This window comes from Babylonia areolata, chromosome 10 (assembly GCF_041734735.1).
Source record: "Babylonia areolata isolate BAREFJ2019XMU chromosome 10, ASM4173473v1, whole genome shotgun sequence".
NCBI lineage: Eukaryota > Metazoa > Mollusca > Gastropoda > Neogastropoda > Buccinidae > Babylonia > Babylonia areolata.
Window position 1 is genome coordinate 41467027 of NC_134885.1, and position 27713 is coordinate 41494739.

Below are 27713 nucleotides of genomic sequence, written 5' to 3' on the forward strand. Positions count from 1 at the left end.
CGTCGTTGATGGACTGTGCTCCACAGGGAGCGAAGGGCCTCAGTGAAGTAGTAAGTCAGATTCCTAAATGAGTGTGCACATAGGCACACGCAGACACAGAGACAAACAGACAGACACACGCAAACACATTCTCTCTCTCTCTCTCTACCTCTCTCTCACTCTGTCTCTCTGTCTTTGTCTCTGTCTCTGTCTGTCTGTCTGTCTGTCTGTCTCTCTCTCTCTCTCTATCTATCTATCTATCTATCTATCTATCTATCTCTTCAATGTTTGCTTCTTTCTCACATTATCGTTGTTGATACTTCTGTTCCACAGTGGCAAAATTATGCACGTTATCTATGATTTCAATAATTATGATAATAATAATAATAATAATAATAGTAATATGCAGGCTTATATAGCGCAGTACCCCCATCTCCAATGGGGCTCACCGCGCTTTACAGTAAGATATACAAACTGAAGACTAAGTGACATAAACATATGTATAAAAAATAAAATAGAAGAAAAATGAAATAAAACAAAATAGAATAAAATTGATAGATAGACATAGACTCACATCACATTTGCTAAAATACATTTTTCAGACTATCTCACATCATGCTGGCTAAAATCTAATTACTTCAAAGTAATATATATATATATATATATATATATATATATATATCCATCCATACACAGACACATACACATATATATGTGCACATACACACATATACATACGTATATATACACATATATATTCAATGGGTAAGTAGGGCTGTTCTCCCCAGGGAGAGCATATATATCTCTGAAGTGCAACACAGCCCTTCTCTTTCTGTGTGTGTGTGTGTGTGTGTGTGTGTGTGTGTGTGTTTACTTTTGAAGAGGGTTTTTTCTAAAGACTATTGCCAGACACAGCCCTTTCGTTGTTTTGGGTTATTTTACGTGTGCTATGTGCATGCTATCATCTCGTCTGAATGACTAGCGTCCAGGCCACCACTCAAGGTTTAATGGAGGAGGAGGCAATACTGGCGAGTGTGAGATTCGATCCCGTACACTCAGATGTTGTTCCGTGGCGGAAGTGTACCCACTGGACCACCACTCCACCTTGTGACAGCCAGTGAAAGATAAGATATAACTCTTATATCTGTGGTTCGGTCCCACTCTTTGTTCACACCTTCCTCACCGTGTGTCCTCTTCCGCGGTTCACTGAGTCATCCGGCGTTTCCTGTTCGGCTGTCACGTGCACACGTGTGAGTGAATCAATAATTGCTTCTGCTTTGTACGCATCACTAGTGTGCACGTGTGGTGTGTACGTGTGATGTGTGTGTGTGTGTGTGTGTGTGTGTGTGTGTGTGTGTGTGTGTGTGTGTGTGTGTGTGTGTGTGTGTGTGCACTTGCCTGCTTGCTTGCTTGCTGGTGCATCCGTGTATGTATGTATTCCTTTTGAACTTGGGGGGGTGCTTTGAGCAATGAAAGAATTAGATGGAATGGCTCCTAAATGACTGTGAACACGGACATACACAGACCCATACGGGCACACAGACACAGATACACACAAACAAAAACACACAAACACGGACACGCACGGACAGGCAGACACACACATCTATGTTTGCTTCTCTCTCTCTCTCTCTCTCATTACTTTTGTTAATACCTCTGCTCACAGCGGCAAAAATGTGCAAGTTATATGTGATTTCAATGGGTATGAGGTGGACATATATATACCAACTAGGCTTCTCAACCACTCGCTGTCCATATTACAAAGCTATAGTTCGGTTCCACAGACGTATCATGAAAGTATTGTAATGTATAGTATTGTATTGCATTGCATTGTATTGTACTGTATTGTATTACTCTTTGTTACAACATATTTCTCTGTGTGAAAGTAGGGCTGCTCTCCCCAGGGAAAACGTGTCACTACAAACGTGTCAGTACAGTGCAGTGTCACCTCTTTTTTCTGCCTGCAGATATATTCGTTTTCTCCAAGTGGATTTTTTATATTTATACAGAATTGTTACCACAGACAACCCTTTCGTTGCCGTTGGTTCTTTTATGCGCGCTAAGTGCATGCTACTGCAGACCTTTTGGTTTACTGTCCCCCTGATCCCAGTGAATGACTAGCATCCAGACCACCCCTAAACGGCTGATGGTGGCTGGGGAGAAGATACTAGTGCTTGTGGGATTCAAACCTGTGCACTCATATTCTTCCTATTCAGTAAGTGGGCGGTTTACCAATGGGCCACCACTCCACCTTGTCACAGTCAGTGAAAGATAAGATATAACTCTTGTGTCTGTGGTTCGGTTCCACTCTTTGTTCACACCTTCCTCACCGTGTGTCCTCTTCCGCGGTTCACTGAGTCATCCGGCGTTTCCTGTTCGGCTGTCACGTGCGCTGTGAGTAAATAGTTGAAATGCGTGAGTGTGTGTGTGTGTGTGTGTGTGTGTGTGTGTGTGTGTGTACATGTGCCTGCTTGCTTGCTGGTGCGTCTGTGAATGTATATGTGTGTGTGTGTGTGTGCGCGCGCGCGCGTGTGTATGATTGTGTGTGTATGTGTTTGTAGTTTGTGTGTCATTGTTGTAATCGCCAGCCTTCACATTGATTTCCGTATCTTGGGAAAGGTTTGTGGGGTTTGACACACTGCTCTAAAAAGAGGTGGACAGCGGTTGCCTTCTTTGAGCCCCATTGCTAACTGACGCCAGTGGAAGTGTTCATTCAGCAATTTTGCTACTCCTGTCAGTATAGCACGAAGTGGTAACTTCATAATTTATATGTAGCCGAGCGCTCAGCTGGCAAGGATGACTGCTTCACGGCAAACTTTCACTTGTTTGCGGCGTTATTTAAGCTGACATTCTTACGCTCCGTGTCACAGCACGGGTTTTTTTATATATTTTTTTATTTTTATTTTTTAATTTTTTTAATAACTTTGGTAAATACACCATTGGCAGATATCAATCAAGACACAACATTTGGCATATTGTGGGGACATCTGTAACACGATTTCCTCGAAGATACACAGTTACAGTTCAGAAACTACCACCAGTTAGCAGCCGGACAACTTCTCAAAGGACCGACAGCCGGATACGAGTGTCAGTATGGCGTCCAGTTGGCTTCAGCATTCCTGGCCAATGAGCTATCTATCTATTTTAAGATCAATCGGTTTGACATGGGATGGGTAACTCCCCACTTATATGCTGGCAAGGTTTACTCTCTCTCTCTCTCTCTCTCTGTGAAGAGGGTAGAAGGCGGGGAGGTAAAATTGGGAGCCCGGAAGGGGAGAGACCCTGGCATGTAATGACCATAATTATGGTCAGTGTTTTATTACGTCTGTGTATTTGGTGGGAATAAAACCAGCAGCCGTGATGCAGTGAATGGTTAGTGTCGCTGATTGCTGGCAGAGAGGTCATAGGTTCAATCCCTATCAGAATTGGCCGGGGCCCTTGTACTGAGAACTGAGAGTGCTATGGGGTCCACTATGACTCGAGACAAGCTGTAGTCTGTGGCTGGGACTCCGTACAAAGGGTCATCCACTTCAAGGATGTGCCCGAGAGTCTTGCTAACTTATATATATATATATTTATAACCAACATCACAGGTGTGTATTTTTCAGGTGTGGTGTCGTGACACTGACCAGTATTTACATTTTCTTCACTCCACCAAGGTGTCAATGGGGAACATCACTTCCATTTCAGTTCGGAGATGTTAAAACGGCGGAAGGAAAGGATTGGGTCCCGCTAAACACAGTAGATATTTCCACTTCCCTGAATTCCGTGAAAGGCAATGGAATCATTAACCCTTACTAAGCTACTCAGTGACCACTGGACACCAATACAGTGACCCAATGCAGTGTAGTAGCAGCTGCAGGCTCTCCACTGCTAGGTTGCCTCGTTGTGGCCTCACAGTGAGCTGTAAACTCAGTGATGGCGCTTGGAATCACAATAACTTGTTGAATTTAACGAAATGTTGGCACACAGCCTTAAAGTCAAAATTTATAATATTTTGAGCTGAGGGGGTAGGGTGGGGTTAGTCGAGTCGTGGGTGTCAAAAGGGGAGTGAAGATGGGGGTAGTGCAGTCCTGGGTGTCAAAAGGGGGGTGAAGATGGGGGTAGTGCAGTCCTGGGTGTCAAAAGGGGAGTGAAGATGGGGGTAGTGCAGTCCTGGGTGTCAAAAGGGGAGTGAAGATGGGGATAGTGCAGTCCTGGGTGTCAAAAGGGGAGTGAAGATGGGGGTAGTGCAGTCCTGGGTGTCAAAAGGGGAGTGAAGATGGATATAGTGGAGTCCTGGGTGTCAAAAGGGGAGTGAAGATGGATATAGTGGAGTCATGGGTGTCAAAAGGGGAGTGAAGATGGATATAGTGGAGTCCTGGGTGTCAAAAGGGGAGTGAAGATGGATATAGCGCAGTCCTGGGTGTCAAAAGGGGAGTGAAGATGGATATAGTGGAGTCCTGGGTGTCAAAAGGGGAGTGAAGATGGATATAGTGGAGTCCTGGGTGTCAAAAGGGGAGTGAAGATGGATATAGTGGAGTCCTGGGTGTCAAAAGGGGAGTGAAGATGGATATAGTGGAGTCCTGGGTGTCAAAAGGGGGGTGAAGATGGATATAGTGCAGTCCTGGGTGTCAAAAGGGGAGTGAAGATGGATATAGTGCAGTCCTGGGTGTCAAAAGGGGAGTGAAGATGGATATAGTGGAGTCCTGGGTGTCAAAAGGGGAGTGAAGATGGATATAGTGCAGTCCTGGGTGTCAAAAGGGGAGTGAAGATGGATATAGTGGAGTCCTGGGTGTCAAAAGGGGAGTGAAGATGGATATAGTGGAGTCCTGGGTGTCAAAAGGGGAGTGAAGATGGATATAGTGCAGTCCTGGGTGTCAAAAGAGGAGTGAAGATGGATATAGTGCAGTCCTGGGTGTCAAAAGGGGAGTGAAGATGGATATAGTGCAGTCCTGGGTGTCAAAAGGGGAGTGAAGATGGATATAGTGCAGTCCTGGGTGTCAAAAGGGGAGTGAAGATGGATATAGTGGAGTCCTGGGTGTCAAAAGGGGAGTGAAGATGGATATAGTGGAGTCCTGGGTGTCAAAAGGGGAGTGAAGATGGATATAGTGGAGTCCTGGGTGTCAAAAGGGGAGTGAAGATGGATATAGTGGAGTCCTGGGTGTCAAAAGGGGAGTGAAGATGGATATAGTGGAGTCCTGGGTGTCAAAAGAGGAGTGAAGATGGATATAGCGCAGTCATGGGTGTCAAAAGGGGAGTGAAGATGGATATAGTGCAGTCCTGGGTGTCAAAAGGGGAGTGAAGATGGATATAGTGGAGTCCTGGGTGTCAAAAGGGGAGTGAAGATGGATATAGTGGAGTCATGGGTGTCAAAAGGGGAGTGAAGATGGATATAGTGCAGTCCTGGGTGTCAAAAGGGGGTGAAGATGGATATAGTGCAGTCCTGGGTGTCAAAAGGGGAGTGAAGATGGATATAGTGGAGTCCTGGGTGTCAAAAGGGGGGTGAAGATGGATATAGTGCAGTCCTGGGTGTCAAAAGGGGAGTGAAGATGGATATAGTGGAGTCCTGGGTGTCAAAAGGGGAGTGAAGATGGGGATAGTGGAGTCCTGGGTGTCAAAAGGGGAGTGAAGATGGGGATAGTCAGTGGAGTCCTGGGTGTCAAAAGGGGAGTGAAGATGGGGATAGTGGAGTCATGGGTGTCAAAAGGGGAGTGAAGATGGGGATAGTCAGTGGAGTCATGGGTGTCAAAAGGGGAGTGAAGGTGGGGATAGTCAGTGGAGTCCTGGCTCGGCGTTCTGCGGGGGGTGCGATGGCCCCGGGGCTGGGAAATTTGGGGGTAAGTCCTGGAAATTGACTGGGTGTGGATATTTATTGACTGTTGGGCATTCGGGATGTGTGTGTGTGTGTGTGTGTGTGTGTGTGTGTGTGTGTGTGTGTGTGTGTGTGTGTGTGTGTGTGAGAGAGAGAGAGAGAGAGAGAGAGAGAGAGAGAGAAAGAATGGTGGGGATGTTATGTCAGTGAAGATGCCTATCTTCCTTCTTTCCACCCCCACTCCCTACCATACACACACACGCACACTGACACACACAAGCAAATACACGGGCAGTGGACAACTGCCAAGTACATGTATACGCCAACGTGCTGTGTGCCACACACAGCATTTATCTCGCCCTGGTGTCCACAGCCAACGTTGCCGCCCCCTCCGGCTTACCTCCACCCCCTTACCTCCCCCGCGCTGCGCTAAAAACGCATGCCACTTTGCGTACCTGACGCCCCCGCCCCCCCCCCCCCCCGCCCCCCCCCCCCCCCCCCCGACACAAACACCCACTCCCCCACACCCTTCCCAACCGTCCATGCCTCCCCCTGTCCAGGCACTACTCCCCCCAGTAAACAGCTTTCAGACAGTGCGTGCTTCATGCGTCGCCCTTTTATTTTATTCAGCTGTAAAGTCGACAAGCTTGCCTGACGGTCTGTCATTTGCAGTTAACACTGTGAGCTGCGTATACATACTGTCTGTGCAGGCTGTGGTCTTAACCCCCCCCCCCCCCCCCCCCCCACGCCCCTTCACCCCCCAAAAGCACCCCGGCCTCCCACCGGGCAAAAAAACAAAACCGTGAAACAAAACACACACACACAAACCAACACACACACAACAGGGCAAACCCTGTCACTCAGTAATTATGTGTATATGTGTGTGTGTGTGTGTGTGTGTGAAACAAGAGGGGAAAAAATTGGAAGAAAAAAAGAAGAAAAGAAAGACACTGAGCTGCCATGGCACTGTGCGTGTGCCGTGTATTCGTTTCATTCACTCATTTACATGGTGGACTCATCAACACGTGCCCCGCTAATCGTAGTGGCTGTCGTGCCTGTAGGCCAATCACCGATCAGTTGACGGCAGCGTGCATGTTGCTTCAGTCGACAAACCAACCAAAGTAAAAACCTGCATGTGCTTTGGCCTGGCCCACAGAGCCTAACAGCTCTGACAGCTGCTTCATTTGGCAGAGTGCCCAGCTCGCAATCATAAGGCACAGTTCAGTCTCACAACGCACCTTGTGGGCTCAGTATTTTATTTATAAACGCGTGGTGTCGCTCCAGTCAGTGACGTCAGTCAGTGTTGTAAAAACTATACGTCCCCTATATTCCCACCAACTCCCCTGGCCATCCCCTCCCCTCCCACCCCATCCCCCGGGACATTCTTGAGGTGGGTGTGACGTTAAGTGTTTAGTTTCGGTTTTTCGAGGAGGCGTCACTGCGTGCGGACAAATCCACTATACGCAACACCGGCATCTGCTAAGCAGATGCTCGACTACTATGAGCATAGCCCAACGTGCTAGTCAGGCCTTGACTGCATGCATTAATATCTGAGAGTGGATTTCTTCTACTGACAGAAGTATGCGGCAAAAGGCCAACACTTATGTTGCCATGGGTTCTTTTTCTGTTCTTTTTCAGTGCGCCAAGTGCGTGCTGCACACGGGAACGAGAGTGTTGTCCTCTGGCGAAATTACGTAAAATGAAATCCACTTTCATAGGTACACAAATATGTAAGCATGCACTCAAGGCCTGACTAAGCGCGTTGGGTTATGCTGCTGGTCAGGCATCTGCTCAACAGATGTGGTGTAGCGTGTATGGATTTGTCCGAACGCAGTGACGCCTCCTTGAGAAAGTGAAGTGAAGTGAAGTGAAGTCTTTTTCTGTGCGCCAAGTGCGTGCTGCACAATGGCACGGGACCGTGACCCACTGATGGACTTATAATACACGTCCGTGGACTAACTCGACCTCGCTTTACCATCGTACATCATCTAGGGGACTAGACGCTCAGTTTAGATTCCAGTCCGACATATCAGTCAGCGAGACTTGGGAGAAAGGGCGATACCGGGGTTCGAACCCACACCATGGTTTTATGGACACTGTACTGGCAGATAAGCGTCTTCACCATTCTGCCACCTTCCTCCCGCGAGTTCAGTTAAACTCGAATATTACACATACTACAGTCACAGGCAGCCTGTTCAGTCCCCGGGTGTGCCATTGCGCAATAGTCAAAACCGAAGTTTCAGCGCCAACTGTGATTGACTGACTCCGTCTCAAAAGAATTACAACTCCTCACACCCAGTACACACACACCGCTCAGTCGCTTTAATTTTGAATTTTAAAATGACAAACACACGATAATGCGATTGCAGTGTTAGCAAATTAAGTTATGTATCTATTGCCGCGGCCTGCTCCGTTGCACATTGACAAGTAAGTTTTCATTGATGAATTAGAAACTGAATCGCTTGATCAATACTGAAATTGAAGTGTTTCCAACTTGTAGAAACCCGTTCGACGTATTTCCGAAATTAATGTTTTTTATCAGACCCGCAATGCAGCGTTAAGCCTGAGATCTATAAAGCTAAAAGGACCGGCCACTGCTTAGAGGTTGTTTTTCACTACTGGAGTCGTTTATTGACACGGCTACCAGCATTATCTCAGTTGCAGACTGTGCGGACTCTGGCATTGCCCGCCTTACGTGACATGATCTTTAACATGCCGGCGTGACATCTTTTGCACATATTTAAGCACGAACAGTCTGCGCATCTGATGATGTGGGAAGTGTGGGGAAACTGAAGATTACCGGCAACCACAAGGTCCTTCTCTTTCTCCGTTCGTAAGCTGCTACTCCCCGGGCCGACTTGTTCACTCACCGTGGCATAAGCCTACCGTCACGGGTCAGTGGACTTTCACTGACGTGGACCGTTCCCCGCCCCCCTGCCTCTTTGGCGACGGCAGAATACTCCGGCGTTTCACTGGGTTCGGGGGAGCCGCGGGGGGGTTCATGCCGGGTATTTTCCTGTTTCCACTGATAACCCACTGACCTCAGTAACGCTGACATGGATTCCAGGATCTTTAACATACGTATTTGATCATAACTGAGCATGCGCATATACACGAAGGGGGCCGTTCACAGTTCAGGAACTAGCAGGTTTGCACATCTACTGGTCTGAGGACAGTGGCCGAAAAATCTCCGGCCACCCTTAACTCACCAGGCGCCCGACCGTGGCCGGGATTCAGTGAACCATGAACCACTGGCATCAGATTGAAAGTCCAACGCTTTAAGTAACCTCTCGGCTGTCACTAGTTGCTTCCATCAAACCTAGGTCCGGGATCCATGATCTTCAGACCGTCAATCGCTCCAGCCACGTGACCAACAATCGCGTCCGAAACTAGTGGAGAACTGACTTGTGGTGACACGACTCAGAGCTATTTATAGAAATTTTACATAACGTTTTCAAGACGCACGTGAGATTTACGTATGGCTTTCTCTGACTCTCCTTGTTCTGTGTTACCATGCGGCTTCATGCGTTTACGTAACATGTTCTCGTGAGGTATGGTAGCATCTACATGTCTGTCTGTGCTGTTGGTGATCAGGATAACGGAATCAGTGGATTTCGCAGAAACGGTTTTTGTTAGACTGAAATCGACGTTATACGAAGCACGTCCTGTATTAAGATTCGGCGAAATCCGTCATACACCCAGTTTTAAACTAACCAAGAAAACTGGTGAAATGCACGCCTGTAAACCGGTTGAATCACTGATACCGTCATCATAATATATCAGCTCCTTGGCGGTGCCTTGGAAGTTATTTTATTCCGGAACAATTCAGCACTGACGAGTGATAGATTCAGACACAAAAGCAACGACGCAGTATTTCTATTTCATCATTCAATCGCGAACAGTAGCCTACAGCTTATCTGAAAACCCGTCAGCCTGGAGCCCGTGAACTAGTTTGCGAGAACCCCGTAGCAGCAAACTGCTGACATGTCCTTCAGAGCAGAAACACGACAGAGTCGACCTATTTTTTTCCTGACAACAATGTGACCTCTGGGCTCGTCGCCTACCACACTGGCCGGGCCAAACATTCAAGCGAACGGTTTTCCTGTTGCGGCTGCTTGGCACTTATCCAACTTGCCGCTGCCTGTAGTAAAGGGGTCTACGTGCAGGTTGGAAAGTGAGCTGTGGCGACATTGACAGCCTGTGAAAGCTCTGACATTATTTTCAACAAGAGCCGAGACAAACGTTCGTTTGCAGGGATTTTGATAGGGGAAAGGGAACAGGAAGAGACAAAACAACGCAGGTTTCTGGCTGTTGATGAGACGCGAGTGCAGAATTTTTACGGACTGCAATTAGCATTACACTTTAATTTTAAAGCGACAAGTGGAATCATCACTGGTTCATTTTGAGTTCAAGGTCAAACGTCGAACCCTGTTATATGACTTGAAGAGGACTGGGCCATCAGGCCGACTGATATGTAAAATAACAGGATAGATAGTTGGCATGATGAAAGGTCATGTTGACATTCTAACTCGTGAACAATGAATGTGTTTGGGAGAGGAATTTTGATGGTGGCTTTTGGCAGCCTACTACAGTACTAGTACGACCATAAGCTTAAGCCTTTGGATACGGGCAATACAACCACAGTAAAGGTCGATGGGACATTATTAAATCAATCTCTGCAGCTGTGAAGCGGATGCTGCAGCCGATTTGATTTGATGCTGCGGTATCTTCGATTTGGGACGTGCAACAAGCTTGAGATTTTGTTTTCCCACGGGTTTTCCATGCATCTTGCATCAGTTGTTACTCTTCCATATAAGGACATGAGTGGTGGTTAACATTAATGTGGCCAGATCAAGAATCTTTCATCAGGCAAAGTAACGCTCGCTCAAGATAGGTTTGAAAATAAACTGAATTATACGACGCCCAAAGTCAGCAATTCTGTTCTGAGGTGGACGGTTTTCTTTTCCATGTGATCGACACGTAAGCTATAGTGCTGCATGCAGAGGCAGGTAAAATTGTCAGGATCACGTTAACCTTCACCTTGGGAACCAACCGAAGTGACGCCTGGGCCTGCTTGGGCAGAACATTTCTCTCGCCACGCGGCAAGCGTACCTGCTTCCACGGACTGCCATGGCGGACGTTTTGAACCAGTGCTTCAAATGCGAGTGCCGTTTATCGGCAGTTGAGAAACCCTCGAAACTGCTACCATGTCTTCACACAGTGTGCGTAGACTGCATCTCTGGCAAGACTGACGTGCTACAGAAACTTTCGCGAACAAGAAACACACAGAAAGAGGAAAAATCAGATTTGCTATTGAACAAGCAGAGTGAGCATGCTGCGGACGAAAGAGGCGACACAAAAGCAGACGACAAAGAAACGAAAGTAAAGAACACACAGGACCGTGTCAAGAAAGAGGAGGATAATGAAGGAAAAGATGGATCTGTGCAAGATCCAGAACGGTCCCCAGGGGAGGAGACGAGTGTAGAGGGGGTGGGGGAGACACCTCCAGAGCCAGTTCCCCTCAAAGGTAAGAGTATTGCCAACAAAGCTGACCGGCAAACTGTGTAGGGAGTATTTACTTCCCCTGACGTGTCAATCGTGAGTCGTTCTGTCCGCATGCGCGCGTGACGTAACATCAACTCGCCTAGCGAATGTGTTGTCTTTTGGGGACAAAAAAAATCAAACAAACATACTCTACGACCATAGCTCTCGGTTGAACTCTATCTGCTTGCAGAAATTCTTTTTTCTTCTTCTCAAAATCATAGAAGTGGGGAAGAGTTTTAACTGGACCACCTGTTTGATTCGCTACGAGTGGCCTCCACATTTTGTGTAGGCCGTAGGTCAAACATTTTGGATGGACTCGGAGACTGACGTCACACACACACACACACACACACACACACACACACATTCGATTATAGGCACACAGTGACACATGCACACACAATAACATAGTCACTTTGACCAGTGCCTTGCTGAAAATAGACGGCGGTGGAGATGGAGGCAAGAGTTGGGCTAAACACACAAGGACACACGCTGGCTTCAGCAGTAATGGGGAGCTGTGTGTATGTGTGTGTGTGTGCTGGAGAAGTGGCTTTGGGAATGGAAGAGGAGAGGCCTTCAGTTGATGATAGTTTGCCAGATGGCATGTCACAACAGATGTGTATTTTGATTCCTCAAATCCGAAAATGTGTGTGAAGTGTCAAGAGTCAGTGTGCTCCCAGTCAGAGGCTTCTCCCCATCTGTTGTTAGAGGAACAAAAGAATGATTATCAGCCAAAAGAATTTAACAGATAAAACTACATTATTATGGAAACTGCTCACAAGTCATAAATCTTTTCCTCAGGGTCACATTGCAAGGCAGATTTCGTATCAGTATGTACAGATGGCTGATCAGCATCTACATAGCCACAGAAATAAAAACAAATAGTTGGTTTATACATTATGATAGAACCTTAAGAAATAGATGTTAGCAGATGTAAAGAAATATAGATTTTATGATACAGCTACACTGTTTGATTCCTCTTGTCTTAAACAAGCAATGCTAGGCAGTTTCAGTTTCAGTTCAGTTTCAGTAGCTGAAGGAGGCGTCACTGCGTTTGGACAAATCCATACACGCTACACCACATCTGCCAAGCAGATGCCTGACCAGCAGCGTAACCCAACGCGCTTAGTCAGGCCTTGAGAAAAAAAAAGTAAATAAATAATAGATAAATACATAAAAAAGAACTACTACTAATAATAATAATATGTATAAGGCGCAAAAACTTGATGAAGTCAGCTATAAGCGTACAAAAAAAACAAAAACAAAAACAACAACAACAACAAAAAAAACACCCAATACACATATACATATACACTACTATATACATATATATACACTATGCTAGGCATACATGTCTTAGTTCAACTAAGTCTGGCATGAGTGAGTTACAGCAAAACTGCCCATTCCTGAGCTTCCTGCAAGAACAAGTTAACGTATGAATGAATGAATTGAAATTATTTATAAGTTGGGGATTGGTTTCTGGAAGGATGTGGGTTCAAACGCCGTCAAAGGGCTTTAGAAAATGTTTTTTTTCTAGTGGCCAGGTCCTACCCAGAGCTTTGATGACTGTAGGTAAGGGTGAAGAATTTATATATTATGCATTAATTCATTTGAGACCCAAATTGACGCAGTCTTCTGTGTCAGCAGATAAATGAGTCACTGTGGTTAGAGAAATAATTATAATGCTGGCTGATCTTCGGTCTTGGGGTGGCACTGGCATAGTCTGACTCTGTGACTTACCTAGCAATTACTGTCATCAGTATGGGTGTAAGCAAACTGTGGTATACTGTGTTTGTACTGAATCAGAACAAACGCCACTGAACAGCACTTCTGTGAGTATGGTCTCCTCTGATGTGTAGCCCCATGGCAACCTAAAACAATAAACCCCTATTGACTCTGAGAATGATATAAAATAATTGACGGGTGCAATAGCCGAGTAGTTTAAGCGTTGGACTTTCAATCTGAGTGTTCCGGTTTCGAATCACGGTAACGGCGCCTGGTGGTTAAAGGGTGGAGATTTATTTTTCCGATCTCCCAGGTCAACATATGTGTAGACCTGCTAGTGCCTGAACTCCCTTTGTGTGTATATGCACGCAGAAGATCAAATACACGCGTTAAGGATCCTGTAACCTATGTCAGTGTTCAGTTGGTTATGGAGACATGAAAATACCCAGAATGCATGAACCACGACAGAATCATCGGCAAGTCGATGTTGGTCGTGTAACAGAAAGAAGAAGAAAAAAATGAGTCTTGAGTGTGAATGTTTAACATTTGGGCCATTGATGAGCAGAATGAACAGCATAGCGTTTTGCTAACTAAACTGAAGGGGAGTTACAAAAGAAAAACACAGGTCTCCAACATAACCTAACATACATGACTGAACATCATTTGGTTTTCATAAATTTACTGATCATATTAGCAACAGAACAGTGGGACACACACATGCACGCGCGCATGCACACACACACACACACACACACACACACACACACACACAGAGTGACACACTCCTGAGCACAATGCAGTATAATCATACAATTTAAACATGTACACAGACACAAATACTTGAGCACACACTTCCAAGTGATTAACACACAATCATGAGAATGGTTACCAGCACGTCATATTCAAGTTGTTTCAACTAAATCAGCGTATACATATTTATGTGAGCATTTACAATCAGTTGTCAATACTCTTTAAGTGTGTGAATATACATGTCACTGTCTCACTAGTGTGTACACATGCGTCAGTGTGTGTGTGTGTGTGCGTGTACAGTTCTGTGTATTTGTGTTTGTGTGTATGTGTGAGAAAGAGAGAGAGATGGTATGTTGATTTAACAACAATGTGTCTTCTGTATTGTTGAAAACAATACAAGTAGGTGTCAAAGCGTGCACACATCCATCAGTATAATTCAAATATACAGAAATGTTGATTACTAATTAATAAGAACAGTTATCATTATGATAGAAATGATAATAATCCAAATGATGATGATAATATTTATTTTCAGTCTAATATCATCATTTTAGATGAACAGACTATAAATAAATAAATGAACGAAAAAATCCATTAGTATTATGTACGCTAGTGGCTAACTACATCTGCTGTTTAAAAAAAAAAAAAAAAAAAAAAAAGGTTTGAAGACAACAAAGAATTCTTCTCTCCAGACAGGTGTCACTGCAGACACATGACCTCAGCTGTGCAGTGAGCTCTGATCACCTGTCGTGAGAAGCTGCCTCGTGAAGCGAGCTGCAGCAGCCGACACTTTACATTTCGATCGACCACGTTCGAGCTTGCTTTCTTGGGGTGTCTTTTAATTAATTTTCTTTCGCCTCTATCAATTTTTGAGTGCCAGCTGGCACTCTTGACAGAAAGTTTGTGTGCTTGAGCCAACTTTTCGAAGCATTTGCACCCGCTAAATTCAAACCCTGGGGTATGAACTTGCATGTACAGATTAACTAGAGTTTGTCACTGTTTGTATGTGCATATATGCATGCGTGTGCACATGCACATTATGTTTGCAGTTTTCCATGTCACTACTGTTCGAGGTGTGAGGGCATACATTTATGTATCAGTGTACATGAGTAAAACTAAATATGTGTTAGATATAGTATAATATACTATACAACACTGGCACATGTGCATGAAGAGCCAGAGAAACACGATCATTTTCAAAATGATTTAACTTGTGAGAAGAATCTCTTGCACTTGGACAAGTACTGTACTACTGCTGGATTCACCAGCTTTCAGCTCCAAGAAAAGGAATGTTTCATGACTCAGCAGAATGTAGATTGACCTGATAGTTCAGTGGGATTTATCAAAAAAATATGAACTAATGAAGGGAGATTTTTCTTTCTGCTCTAGTTATTCAGCAGGCTCTACACATGGATTTTTTTTTTTTTTTTTTTAAGTTCATGCTCGCACAAAAGTATATTTGTACACTCTTGTTGCCCATTTTACACCCTTGTCAAATACCTACACCACCACACACATGCATACACATGCATACAGGTGCACACACGCATACACACACACACACACACATATATATATATTTCCACAGGACAGTATGCATGCACACACACATGCCATGTCAGACTTCCTACACAACCAGTCCCACCCCACCCCCACACATGCATGCATAATATGCAGTGCATACAAATGCCTGTATGCATGTTGGCACATGACAGTGAAGATGCACACATATATATACCACTTGCCCATCCATCCACCCAATGTCACACACACACACACACACACACACACACACACACACACACACACACACACACACACACATTATGCACAAGCTTGCATACAATTTAAAAATGACTGCATGTGTGTTTGCACATAACATTGAGCATGCATACAAAGTGTACTGCATACCCACCCATCCCCCTTCCTTCACCTCCCCCCTACACGCATGGCATGCATCCCCACCCCCCTGTCCCCTCCCCCTTTCACATGTATGCATACAAAATCATCCATGCATGTTAGCAGATGACAGTGCACTTGCGCATGCACACACACACACACACACACACACACACACACACACAGAGCACACAACCAAACCAAAAAATGAAAAAAAACATTGAACTCAAAAGTGCTTGCATGCCGTCTTTCAGAATGTCCAGTGTGCAAGGAACCCTTCACCGAAGGCTCAGTCATTGACAATATCTTCGCTCGCAAGAAGGCAGAGGCCTTGGAAGTGGATGTGAAAAGGGAGCAGATGTGCACTGGCTGCGAGTTGAATGCTGCAGCTTCCTACTGCATGCAGTGTGATGACTGGCTGTGTAGTGATTGTGTCACCGCCCACAAGAGAGTGCGGATGACCAAAGACCACCAGCTTTCATCCCTGGACGAAGCAGTAGCTAACAAATCCTTAAAAGGTCTCTCTTTTCTCTCTCTCTCTTTTTTTTATTTTATGTATTATTTATTTATTTATGGTTTGAACAGAATATGTGAATTTGCATTGTGTGAAACTTTATTTTTATATGAACAGGTTTGTATGTTTTGAGATGACCGTTAGTGTCCACTTCTCAGACCCTGTATCTGTGAGCCATGATGTGTTTATGTAAAAAGCTGTGGGGTTATGAAATGGGGTCAGTCAGACATGCCTCTTGAGGAATAGCACTGTTTGTTACAGAAAAAAAGAAACAAGTCAGACATGCCTCTTGAGGAATAGCACTGTTTGTTACAGAAAAAAAGAAACAAGTCAGACATGCCTCTTGAGGAATAGCACTGTTTGTTACAGAAAAACAGAAACATCACTGTTAGTTCTGGCTGCTACAGCCATGGATTGCAAGTATGGAAAAATTAAAAGGTTGGGTGTGTGTGGGGGGGTCAGGGGGTTACCTTTTTTCACAGGTGAACAAACATGACAGTGGATAGGCAGTCAGCTGGAACATTGTGTGCGTGTGCATAAGTCTCCATTGTCGTCTACTGTGGAGCCAACGTTGAGAGAATTGAAAGTTCAAGTGTAAAGATAGCAAGCTTTCACAAACAAATGTGTGAGATTGATGAAGTAGATGGAAAATGAACATTAAAAAAAGAAAAAAAAAAGAAAAAAGCAAAAAGCCACCTGACCTTCAGGAAATGATGCAGTGAACAGTGGGCTTGGTTCAGTTCAGACAGAAAGTGGAAAACTTTATTTGTGCACTTCTCTCCATGTCTCATGGCCGTGCAAATTGTTGTCTCACTGAATCAAAAAACAAAGATATTGGTGCGTTCCAGAAAACTTATTTTCAGTTTGTTCTAGGTTTTTGTTTTATATGTCCTCTGTTCCTGAAGGTAAACTTTTTGGCTAGGCACGTCTGGTCAGCCAGAAAACCTTGCTGCCAGATAGCAAAGCGACTTCTCTTTTACTAAGTCCATTAACTTGATTAAGTAATTTTCTGTAATTGTACGTATACATATTCATTTCAAATTCCACCCTTCATCTGTCGGTTTTCTCCAACTCACCATTCTTCTGCCTCCCCCTCCTTGAGCTCCTAAGCAGCAACACTAAAAAAAATTTTTTTAAATGTAAAAGTCAGTACAAAATGTTTACAATCACTAGGATGTGTGACTGGACATTAAACAAACTTCATCATCATCATCCTCATCATCATCATCATGTAAGTGCTTTATTTTGCTTGGCTTGAATTTAGAAATAAAATGAAGAAATAAAGTGAATGCATTCTTTCAATTTCAGGAGACGGAGGGTCCTCGGGGGAAGTGAACGTGATGTGTAAGGATCACCCCAAGGAAAAGCTGTCACTGTTCTGTGAAAAGTGTGAGGTGCTCACCTGCCGGGACTGCCAGCTCTTGCAGCATCAGGAGCACAAGTTAGTGATGGGGGTTGAACAAAGAGGTGTACTCCTTGGTCAGTTTGGTACAGTAGTGGTGGGGGTTGAACAAAGAGGTGTACTCCTTGGTCAGTTTGGTACAGTTCTTTGTGATGGCTGTGGTCATTTTGTACAATGTTTTATGATGATTGGTCATTTGTACCATATTTTGTTGTGACTGAGGTTATTTTGTGTAGTTGTTTGTGACAGCTGTAGTTCATTATGTACAGTATTTTGTGATGGCTGTGGTAATTTTTTTTTACAGTAATTTGTGACGGCTTGCATCATTTTGTACAGTGATTTGTGATGCACTTAGTCAGGCCTTCAGTGCATCCTTACATACATTTATGTCCAGTCACAGCGGATTTCTTCTGCAGAATTTTTTCAAAGGATAACACTCTCGTTGCCATGGGTTCTTTTTCAGTGCACCAAGTGTGTGCTGCACATCATCCCATCCAAATGACTAGACGCTCAGTTTGATTTCCCAGTCAAACTTGGGAGAAAGGGCGAGAGCAGGGATTCAAACCCACACCCTCATGGACTTTCTGTATTGGCAGCTGAGTGTCTTAACCATTCTGCAACCTTCCTCCTCAGAATGACAGTGCTGTGCTGATGGGCGCAATAGCTCAGTGGTTAAAATGTTGGACTGTCAGTCTGAGGGTCCCGGGTTCGAATCACGGTGACGGCGCCTGGTGGGTAAAGGGTGGAGATTTTTACGATCTCCCAGGTCAACATATGTGCAGACCTGCTAGTGCCTGAACCCCCTTTGTGTGTAAGATCCTGTAATCCATGTCAGTGTTCGGTGGGTTATGGAAACAAGAACATACCCAGCATGCACACCCCCGAAAACGGAGTATGGCTGCCTACATGGCGGGGTAAAAACGGTCATACACGTAAAAGCCCACTCGTGTGCATATGAGTGAACGCAGAAGAAGAAGAAGAAGACAGTGCTGTGCTGTGCGGTGCAGGTACCACTTTCTGCAGGACGCGGCAGACACGTACAAGATGAAGCTGAAGGGCAGTGTGTCGCTGATGAAGGACCGTCGCAACACCCTGCACAAGTGTCTGAAGGAGATCGAGGAGCGTCTGGACAAGGTGAATCATTTTTGTTGTTGAGCCATCTGCCTGGGGTAGCAAACTTGGGGTACATGGTTATTTAGTTATTTAGTTATTTATGTATTTTATTTTTTCTTTCTTTTAATCTTTTTTTTTGTTGTACGCTTATAGTTGACTTCGTCAAGTTTTTGCGCATTATACATATTATTATTAGTAGTAGTAGTTCTTTTTTTTATGTATTTATCTATTATTTTTATTTTTTATTTTTTATTTTATTTATTTATTTATTTATTTTTTTCTCAAGGCCTGACTAAGCGCGTTGGGTTACACTGCTGGTCAGGCATCTGCTTGGCAGATGTGGTGTAGCATATATGGATTTGTCCAAACGCAGTGACGCTTCCTTGAGCAACTGAAACTGAAATTGAAATGGTTATGGTGTAATTCTAACAATTTGTGTTAACTTACATGGCCATGGTATTAATAAATCTAATGATTTCTGTTGACTTACATGGTCATGGAGGTCCATGTAATTCTAACAATTTATGTCGATGTACATGGTCATGGTGTAATTCTAACAATTTATGTTGACAAACATGGTCATGGTGTAACTTGAACAATTTCTGTTGATTAATTTGGGGTATGGTTTTTGTCTTGGGAGTTAATTTTTTCGTTATGTAAGTGGTAAATCAGAACATAGTGACAAGCCTTTGTATGTGTAGATGATGAGACTGGGTCAAGTGAGTGACAATGTGGACATTGTGAGACTGTGTTGGATGAGTGACGAGCCTTTGGATGCACACATAATTTCCATTCAGACAAACAAAGATGTGTTGTCTGCTGCCTTGGTGAAGTGGTTAGCATTGCGGACTGATGACCGGGGTGGACTCGGGTTCAATCCCGACCAGAGGTGTGTTTTTTTCAGTCCCATGTCTGGCTCCTACCCAGAATTGAGTGTGCTGTGGGCTCAGAGGGGAACACTGGGATCACACTGTGGAGGGTCACCCACCTCACTGATGTGTCTTTGGGGAGGGTTGCTCAGACTTGTGACCAGTACTGCAGGTGCCAGCATCACTCGGCCTGGTTGATGCCTGGATATATGTGATGAGAGTACAGCCTTGTAAAGTAGCCCCAAACTTCAAACAGAACCCCGTAGCAGCATTGTCATCTCCCTCCCTCCCTCCCTGCCTCCCTCCTCCCCACCCCCTTCCCCATCATTCATTATCATGATGATGATAGAAAATAAAGTCATGGGGCACTCAACCCCAAACCTCTGGCCTGCCAGAATGAAAAGCAAAACAAAACTAAACCGATGGATTGCATTGCATTGTATTGTCCTGCGTTGCATTCTGTTGTATTTTACTGTATTGCATTATTTTGTTTTGCATTGTATTGTATTGGGTTATGTTGCACTGCATTGCATTGCACTGTAGTACATTGTATAGCATTGCATTGTAGTACATTGTATAGCATTGCATTGTATCGCATTGCACTGCAGTACATTGTATAGCATTGCACTGTAGTACATTGTATAGCATTGCATTACATTGCACTGCAGTACATTGTATCATATTGCATTGCACTGTAGTACATTGTATAGCATTGCATTGCACTGCAGTACATTGTATAGCATTGCATTGCACTGTAGTACATTGTATAGCATTGCATTACATTGCATTGTATTGCACTGCATTGTATTGTGTTGCACTGATTTGTATTATTGTATTACTCTTTTTGTCACAACAGATTTCTGTGTGTGAAATTTAGGCTGCTCTCCCCAGGGAGAGCACATCGCTGAACTGAGAGCACCTCCCATTTTTTCTTCAATTTTTTTTTTTTTCTGCCTGCAATTTTATTTGTTTTCCTATGTAAGTGGGTTTTTTCTATAGAATTTTGCCAGGAACATCCCTTTTGTTGCCATGGGTTCTTTTAGGTGCACTAACTTGACTAAGTGCATACTGCACTCGGGACATCGATTCATCATCTCATCTGAATGACTAGCGTCCAGACCACCACTCAAGGTCTAGTAGAGGGGGAGAAAATGCTGGTGACTATGGAATTCGAAAGGGTGCGCTAAGATTCTCTCGCTTTCTAGGCGGAAGCTTACCTCCAGGCCAACACTCCACTTGTATTACACTGTATCACATCGTGATTGCACTGCATTACACTGCATTGTATCGCATGTCCAGGTGACGAAGGACAAGGCCAGTCTTCAGCAGGAGATCCTGCACCAGGCGGACATCGTGGTGAAGGCGGTGCGCACCAGCGTGTGGGCGGTGCTCAACTCGCTGCACTCCTTCACGGACGCGGCCTCCAAGCGGCTGTCGCGGGAGATCGGGGATGTCGGCGACCTGGTGGGCAAGTTCGACCACTGCATCCAGTTCATGGAGGCCATTCTGGACGATGGGGTGGGGACCTCGCTGCTGCACTCCAAGTCCTTCGTGGAGGGGAAGTGCAGGAAGGTGAGAGGTTGGGGATTTTTGGTTAGGATTGGTGCAGAGAGGGGAGGGATTGCTGTTTTTTTTTTTGGAATGGTTGTTTTTGGATAGGAGAGAGCAGAGAGGTGAAGGATTATTGGTTTTTGGAATTGTTTTTTGGTTTCAAAAGTGGAGAAAGAATAGGGATTACTGATTTTAGGAATTGTTGATTTTTGGTTAGGAAGGTGCAGAAAGTTAAGGGATTGTTGACATTGGGAATCGTTGATTTTTGGTTTGGAAATTTCAGAAAGGGTAGGGGTTATTGGTTTTTGGAATTGTTGATTTTTGGTAGGAAAGACCAGAAAGGTTAGGGATTATTTGTTATTGGAATTGTTGATTTTTGGTAGGAAAGAGCAGAAAGGGTAGGGATTATTGGTTTTTGGAATAGTTGATTTTTGGTTCGGAAAGTGTAGGAAGGTGAGGGACTGTGGTGATATTGAAGCTGCAATGATGATATCTTTATAGTTTTTGAATGCTGCAGTAAGTATCAGCAGTGTGAGTGACCTAGTGACGGTGGTGTTGTGACATAGTGACATAGTGACGGTGGTGTTGTGACATAGTGACGGTGGTGGTGGTGTTGTGACATAGTGATGGTGGTGTTGTGACATAGTGACGGTGGTGTTGTGACATAGTGACGGTGGTGTTGTGACACAGTGACGGTGGTGTTGTGACATAGTGACAGTGGTGTTGTGACATAGTGACGGTGGTGTTGGCAGGTGTACCACACCCAGATGGAGCCCCAGTCCCTCAAGGGCCAGCTCAAGCTGCAGTACCGCCACGACGTTCCCGTCATGTTGCGCTTCCTGCCAAACTTCGGCGCCATCTACATCAATGGCACCAAGTACCCACCGGAGAAACCCCAGCAGTCATCCGCTCCTCCCACCACCGGCAGCGCCCAGAACAACACCGGCTACAGCGGAAGCGGGATGATGGCGGGCACCGCTGCCTTCCCTCGCCAGGCGTTGCCATCCAAGGATCGCATGATGAAGGTGGCGATGAGTGCCCAGGGACAGGCTGGGGTGGTCCCCTCGCTGGGTCTGATCGTCCCCTCGTCCTCCAACTCACACCGGGGGCTGGTGACTGGGGGCTGGCCCGCGGGTCTGGCGGTGAGCCCGAGCAGCCGGATGATGGGGGTGATGGTGCCGGGCAGCATGGGTTCTCAGCAGAGGGTGGGTGGCGGGGTGGCTCCGTTCCCCGTGATGGCCATGAAGCTTCAACAGCACCAACAGCAGCCGGGGTCAGTGGCTGGGGTGCTGATGTCGGCCGGGCCTGCTGCAGGTGGTGGTGGTCAGCAGAAAGTGTTCACGTCGGATCACACCGCTCGTCTGAGGCCCATCTTGCCTGGTCAGTGCATGCTTCTGTTAGTTTTTATTATTATCATTGTTGTTATTATTATGAGCATTTACTTTTTATTATATCATCATTGTTGTTATTATTATGAGCATTTACTTTTTATTATTATCATTGTTATTATTATTATGAGCATTTACTTTATTATTATTATTGTTAAGAGCATTAACGCCTAATCTTGAAAAGAAGTCCCAGGTGTTTACATAAAAAAGAACAAAAAGTTAGGGTTGGTGACTCACTATTGTGGTGTGTGTGGTGGTTACTACTACTAGTACTACTACTAGTGCTGCTACTGCTACTAATGAACACTTATTCAGTGGTCTTTTGTGAAATAGTGCTATCAGGTATGAAACGTTTTAATGATAACAGATGAAATTATTAATGAGTTTACATACTCACTACAAAGAGACAGCATGACTCCACTCATCCAACTCACTTGCTCGCATGCACACACTACACACACACACACACACACACACACACACACACACACACAATGACACACACACTATACACAGAGACACACAAACACACATACAAGTGCGCACGCGCGTGCATACACACACACACACACACTACACATTGGAACCATGTGTATCGGCGCTTGTCTTTCCAATGGACTACACACAGAGACACACAAACACACATACAAGCACACACACACACACACACACACACACACACACACACACACTCAGGGGGCATGGTGAAAGGAATTGACAGTAGTTTCCAGCAGAGCTGACTGTTAGCCATTTGTTCCAGCAATTTCCTGTCATGCTTCTGTTTCCACTGATTCCTCCTCTAGTATCAGTACAGATGGTAATTTCCTGTCATGCTTCTGTTTCCACTGATTCCTCCTCTAGTATCAGTACAGATGGTAATTTCCTGTCATGCTTCTGTTTCCACTGACTCCTCCTCTAGTATCAGTACAGATGGTAATTTCCTGTCATGCTTCTGTTTCCACTGATTCCTCCTCTAGTATCAGTACAGAAGGTAATTTCCTGTCATGCTTCTGTTTCCACTGATTCCTCCGCTAGTATCAGTACAGATGGTAATTTTCTGTCATGCTTCTGTTTCCACTGATTCCTCCTCTAGTATCAGTACAGATGGTAATTTCCTGTCATGCTTCTGTTTCCACTGATTCCTCCAATAGTGTCAGTACAGATGGTAATTTCCTGTCATGCTTCTGTTTCCACTGATTCCTCCTCTAGTATCAGTACAGATGGTAATTTCTTGTCATGCTTCTGTTTCCACTGATTCCTCCTCTAGTATCAGTACAGATGGTAATTTCCTGTCATGGTTCTGTTTCCACTGATTCCTCCTCTAGTATCAGTACAGATGGTAATTTCCTGTCATGGTTCTGTTTCCACTGATTCCTCCTCTAGTATCAGTACAGATGGTAATTTCCTGTCATGCTTCTGTTTCCACTGATTCCTCCTCTAGTATCAGTACAGATGGTAATTTCCTGTCATGCTTCTGTTTCCACTGATTCCTCCAATAGTGTCAGTACAGATGGTAATTTCCTGTCATGCTTCTGTTTCCACTGATTCCTCCTCTAGTATCAGTACAGATGGTAATTTCCTGTCATGCTTCTGTTTCCACTGACTCCTCCAATAGTGTCAGTACAGATGGTAATTTCCTGTCATGCTTCTGTTTCCACTGATTCCTCCTCTAGTATCAGTACAGATGGTAATTTCCTGTCATGCTTCTGTTTCCACTGATTCCTCCTCTAGTATCAGTACAGATGGTAATTTCCTGTCATGCTTCTGTTTCCACTGATTCCTCCTCTAGTATCAGTACAGATGGTAATTTTCTGTCATCCTCGTTGTTTCCACTGATTCCTCCTCTAGTATCAGTACAGATGGTAATTTCCTGTCATGCTTCTGTTTCCACTGACTCCTCCAATAGTGTCAGTACAGATGGTCTGACAGTACACTGTGAACAGATTTTGCTGCAGTGTGTGAACTACATTGGAAATAACTGAGCCGGACTGATCAGTGGGTGAATGCAGTATGTGTATCAGTACATCAGTAGCTCAAGGGGGCGTCACTGCGTTTGGACAAATCCATATATCCTACACCTTATCTGCCAAGCAGATGCCTGACCAGCAGTGTAACCCAACGCGCTTAGTTAGGCCTTGAGAAGAAAATAAATGAATGTAGAAAAATAAAGATAATTTAAAAAATATATATATATAAATGAATATTTAAAAAAAGAAGAAAAGGTGATAATAATAATAAAGATGATGATGATGATAATAATAATAATAATAATAGATATATAAAAATAAAATAAAATAAAATGTGCATCTAGGTACTAGATAGATGCTTGTGCATACACTGCCATCCAGTTTTATGGGCGCTTGTGTGTCTGACACAGTAACATTATTTAACATTTTGATTTTTTATCAAACTGGACTCCTCATAAATAGTTCTTGGCAAGGCCTTCGTCCTTATTTTAAAAAAAAAAAGTTTTCCTCAGTAAATATTCGTGTGTGCATGTGGACATTTGTCTACTGTTGTATGGAGTGAACTGTGAAGTATGCACTTGGTTTGTTTGGCCTGATGCTGTATTGGCCTGAAGATCCACTGGTTTAGTTGGGTCAGAAGGGCGTTACTGATTCTTGTGATTGTGCGGCATGCACTTGGTTGACAAAATACTTTGCAAGTTCCTAAAATGTTCTGAAAAAAGCCATGACAAAATACCATAATGCCAGCAGCACTGGTTATACAGGGAGGGCACCACCTCATCTGTTCTGCACATGTTTGAAGTTAACTTTTTCACTGAATCTCACAAATCTAGAATCGCCTGTCGAGTGAAGCAGAATTATTTTTTTAGAACTTGATCACCATTATGCACTTCAAATGGGTGCGTTCTGTCATGAAATGTTCTTACTTGTCAGTTGCAGTTCAGAACAAAAACAAACACAATGTTGTTGGTTTTTTTCTAAAAGTTTTTGGTGCGGAAGCGTTGTCTAGTGGACTCGCTGGACTGGATTTGTAGTGTGCCTTTTGGACATCGTGCAGCCCCCTCCCACTCGTCCAGAGGTCCACCCCCTTACCCCGACCCCCAGGATGGCAGCAGTGTGGGCAGTGGCAGCCAACTGGCCCTGTCCCTGTTGTCTGGCACTCGCATTGCCGGCATTGGCCTTGACCCCATGCCTGACCCTGCACGACCTGCGTCTGGGGGTGGCACGACCCCAGATCAGCCGTTGTCTTCAGATGGGTGAGTTGGAGAGGGTGTTGTGGAGTGTGTGTGAGTTTGTGTGTGTGTGTGTGTGTGTGTGTGTGTGTGTGTGTGTGTGCATGTGAGTTTGTGTGTGTGTGTGTGTGTGTGTGTGTGAGTTTGTGTGTGTGTGTGTGTGTGTGTGTGTGTGTGTGTGTGTGCAGATGTGCATGATTTCTGACTCAGTTTGTTTCTACATGTGTATACCTGAGTTTTTCTTTTCTTTATAGATGGCATTGTGTGAGTGTGCATGCCCTTGTGTTATACTTTTAGGTACATTGAGTAATGTTTGGTTTTTATGTTGGTTTTTATGCATGCGTCTTTTAATCTTGGACCTTGAGTAATGTTTGGTTTTTATGTTGGTTTTTATGCATGCGTCTTTTAATCTTGGTGTTGTTGTTAAGCACATAGCGTTCTGTAGTTATAATGCTATAGAATTATCCTAAAATCAGTAGAAATAATAATGATTGTAAATCCCTGTATTTGAAGAAGGAAGGTGATGGTGGCTATATTGTCCAGTTTTCTCATTACTCCGGACTAAGTAATGATCAAGTATAAGAAGGTGATGTGAAAAACAAAGCAGTTGATGTTGAGTTAATCTAGAAATTAAATTTTGACTATATGTAAACGAAATAAAACTGGATATTTTACAAGAGGACAAACAAAATAAGAACTGAAAGGTTTTGAAACAGCTTTGTTCATTGTTGCGAATCTCTTTGAGCACACACACTCATGTCAGTAGGTACTTTGACAGACTTTCCTCCCTTTGTTAATGCTATCCAGATGTGGGCGGTGTATGTGGCACACATTTTTTGCCACTTTTTGTCACTTTTAATGGTACCTTGCCATTAGCAAAAAGAATTGTATTTGATATTAATTGAAAGAGCAAAACCTTCAACTACCTGTTTATGAATAACTTTTGAGTTACCATTGAAAGTGCTTTGACTGAGAAAGACAATAAAGCCTCCCATTCTCCTGACAAGTACTTTTCTGACACAGTAAATACCAGCCGTGTGCAGTGGAAAAAAACCCACTGGCCAGGGTTTTGTTGTTCTAAGGCTGCTGAGGTCATTTTGTACCAGCACACAGCATCCAGAGGTTCACAGTTTGCTAAGTCATCTCCAAAGATATTTATAGAAAAGGTTGTGGGAATGCAATGCAAGAATGTTTATAATTTATATATATATAAAAACAACAGCTTTGATGTACAGTGTCATGCAGTCAAGAATGTGATATAATTTATTTAAAAAAACAACAGCTTTGATGTACAGTGTCATGCAGTCAAGAATGTGATATGATTTATTTAAAAAAAACAGCTTTGATAAAGAATGTCCTTTTTTTTCTCATCAAACTTTTAGTTCATGTTTACATTTACGTTCTGACAAATATGAATCATAATAATAATAATAATGGATACTTATATAGCACACTATCCAGAAATCTGCTCTAGGTGCTTTACAAAAACGCTTTGTTAACATAAAACATTACATCTATGTTACATACACACACCAAAATATGACTACACACACGCACGCATGCACGCACGCATGCACGCAATCATATGTTGTTGTGATCATTTCCCTTTCATTGTAACTATAAAGAGAAATGAATGGAATTGAACCAAAAGCAGTGTTTTCAGGGCGGCTTCAAGCAGCCGAGTGAAGACTGAGCAGCAGAATGGTGATGACTGCATCATCACCTCGGCCAAGTTGAAAGGAAAGAAATCATCAGTGCCCATGGTTACTGCCACACTGGGGGTGGGTCTCTGAGAATCAGAGAGTGGATTGTTTTCTCTGTGTGTGTGTGTGTGTGTGTGTGTGTGTGTGTGTGTGTGTGTGTGTGTGTGTGTGTGTGTGTGTGTACCAAGCTTGTGTGTGCAATGGATCACTGCAAGTGGTTTTTTTTTTTTTTTTGTCTGTGTTATTGTGTGTGTATTCATTCTTTTATTTAACATCTGTCCAC

At 44.1% G+C, this 27713-nt stretch overlaps 1 protein-coding gene across 1 annotated transcript in view; it reads left to right on the forward strand.

Annotated features, from left to right (window-relative positions):
- Positions 1 to 9790: 9790 nt before the first annotated feature.
- LOC143286364 (E3 ubiquitin-protein ligase TRIM33-like) overlaps positions 9791 to 27713 on the forward strand; it is a 30045-nt gene continuing 12122 nt past the window's right edge. The window contains exons 1-8 of the mRNA XM_076593905.1: positions 9791 to 11300; positions 15946 to 16209; positions 17514 to 17646; positions 18615 to 18741; positions 20889 to 21161; positions 21893 to 22520; positions 25553 to 25751; positions 27391 to 27508. Coding sequence (XP_076450020.1) covers positions 10904 to 11300; positions 15946 to 16209; positions 17514 to 17646; positions 18615 to 18741; positions 20889 to 21161; positions 21893 to 22520; positions 25553 to 25751; positions 27391 to 27508 — 2139 coding nt within the window. The 5' untranslated portion in view covers positions 9791 to 10903. The remainder of the gene's footprint in view (positions 11301 to 15945; positions 16210 to 17513; positions 17647 to 18614; positions 18742 to 20888; positions 21162 to 21892; positions 22521 to 25552; positions 25752 to 27390; positions 27509 to 27713) is intronic.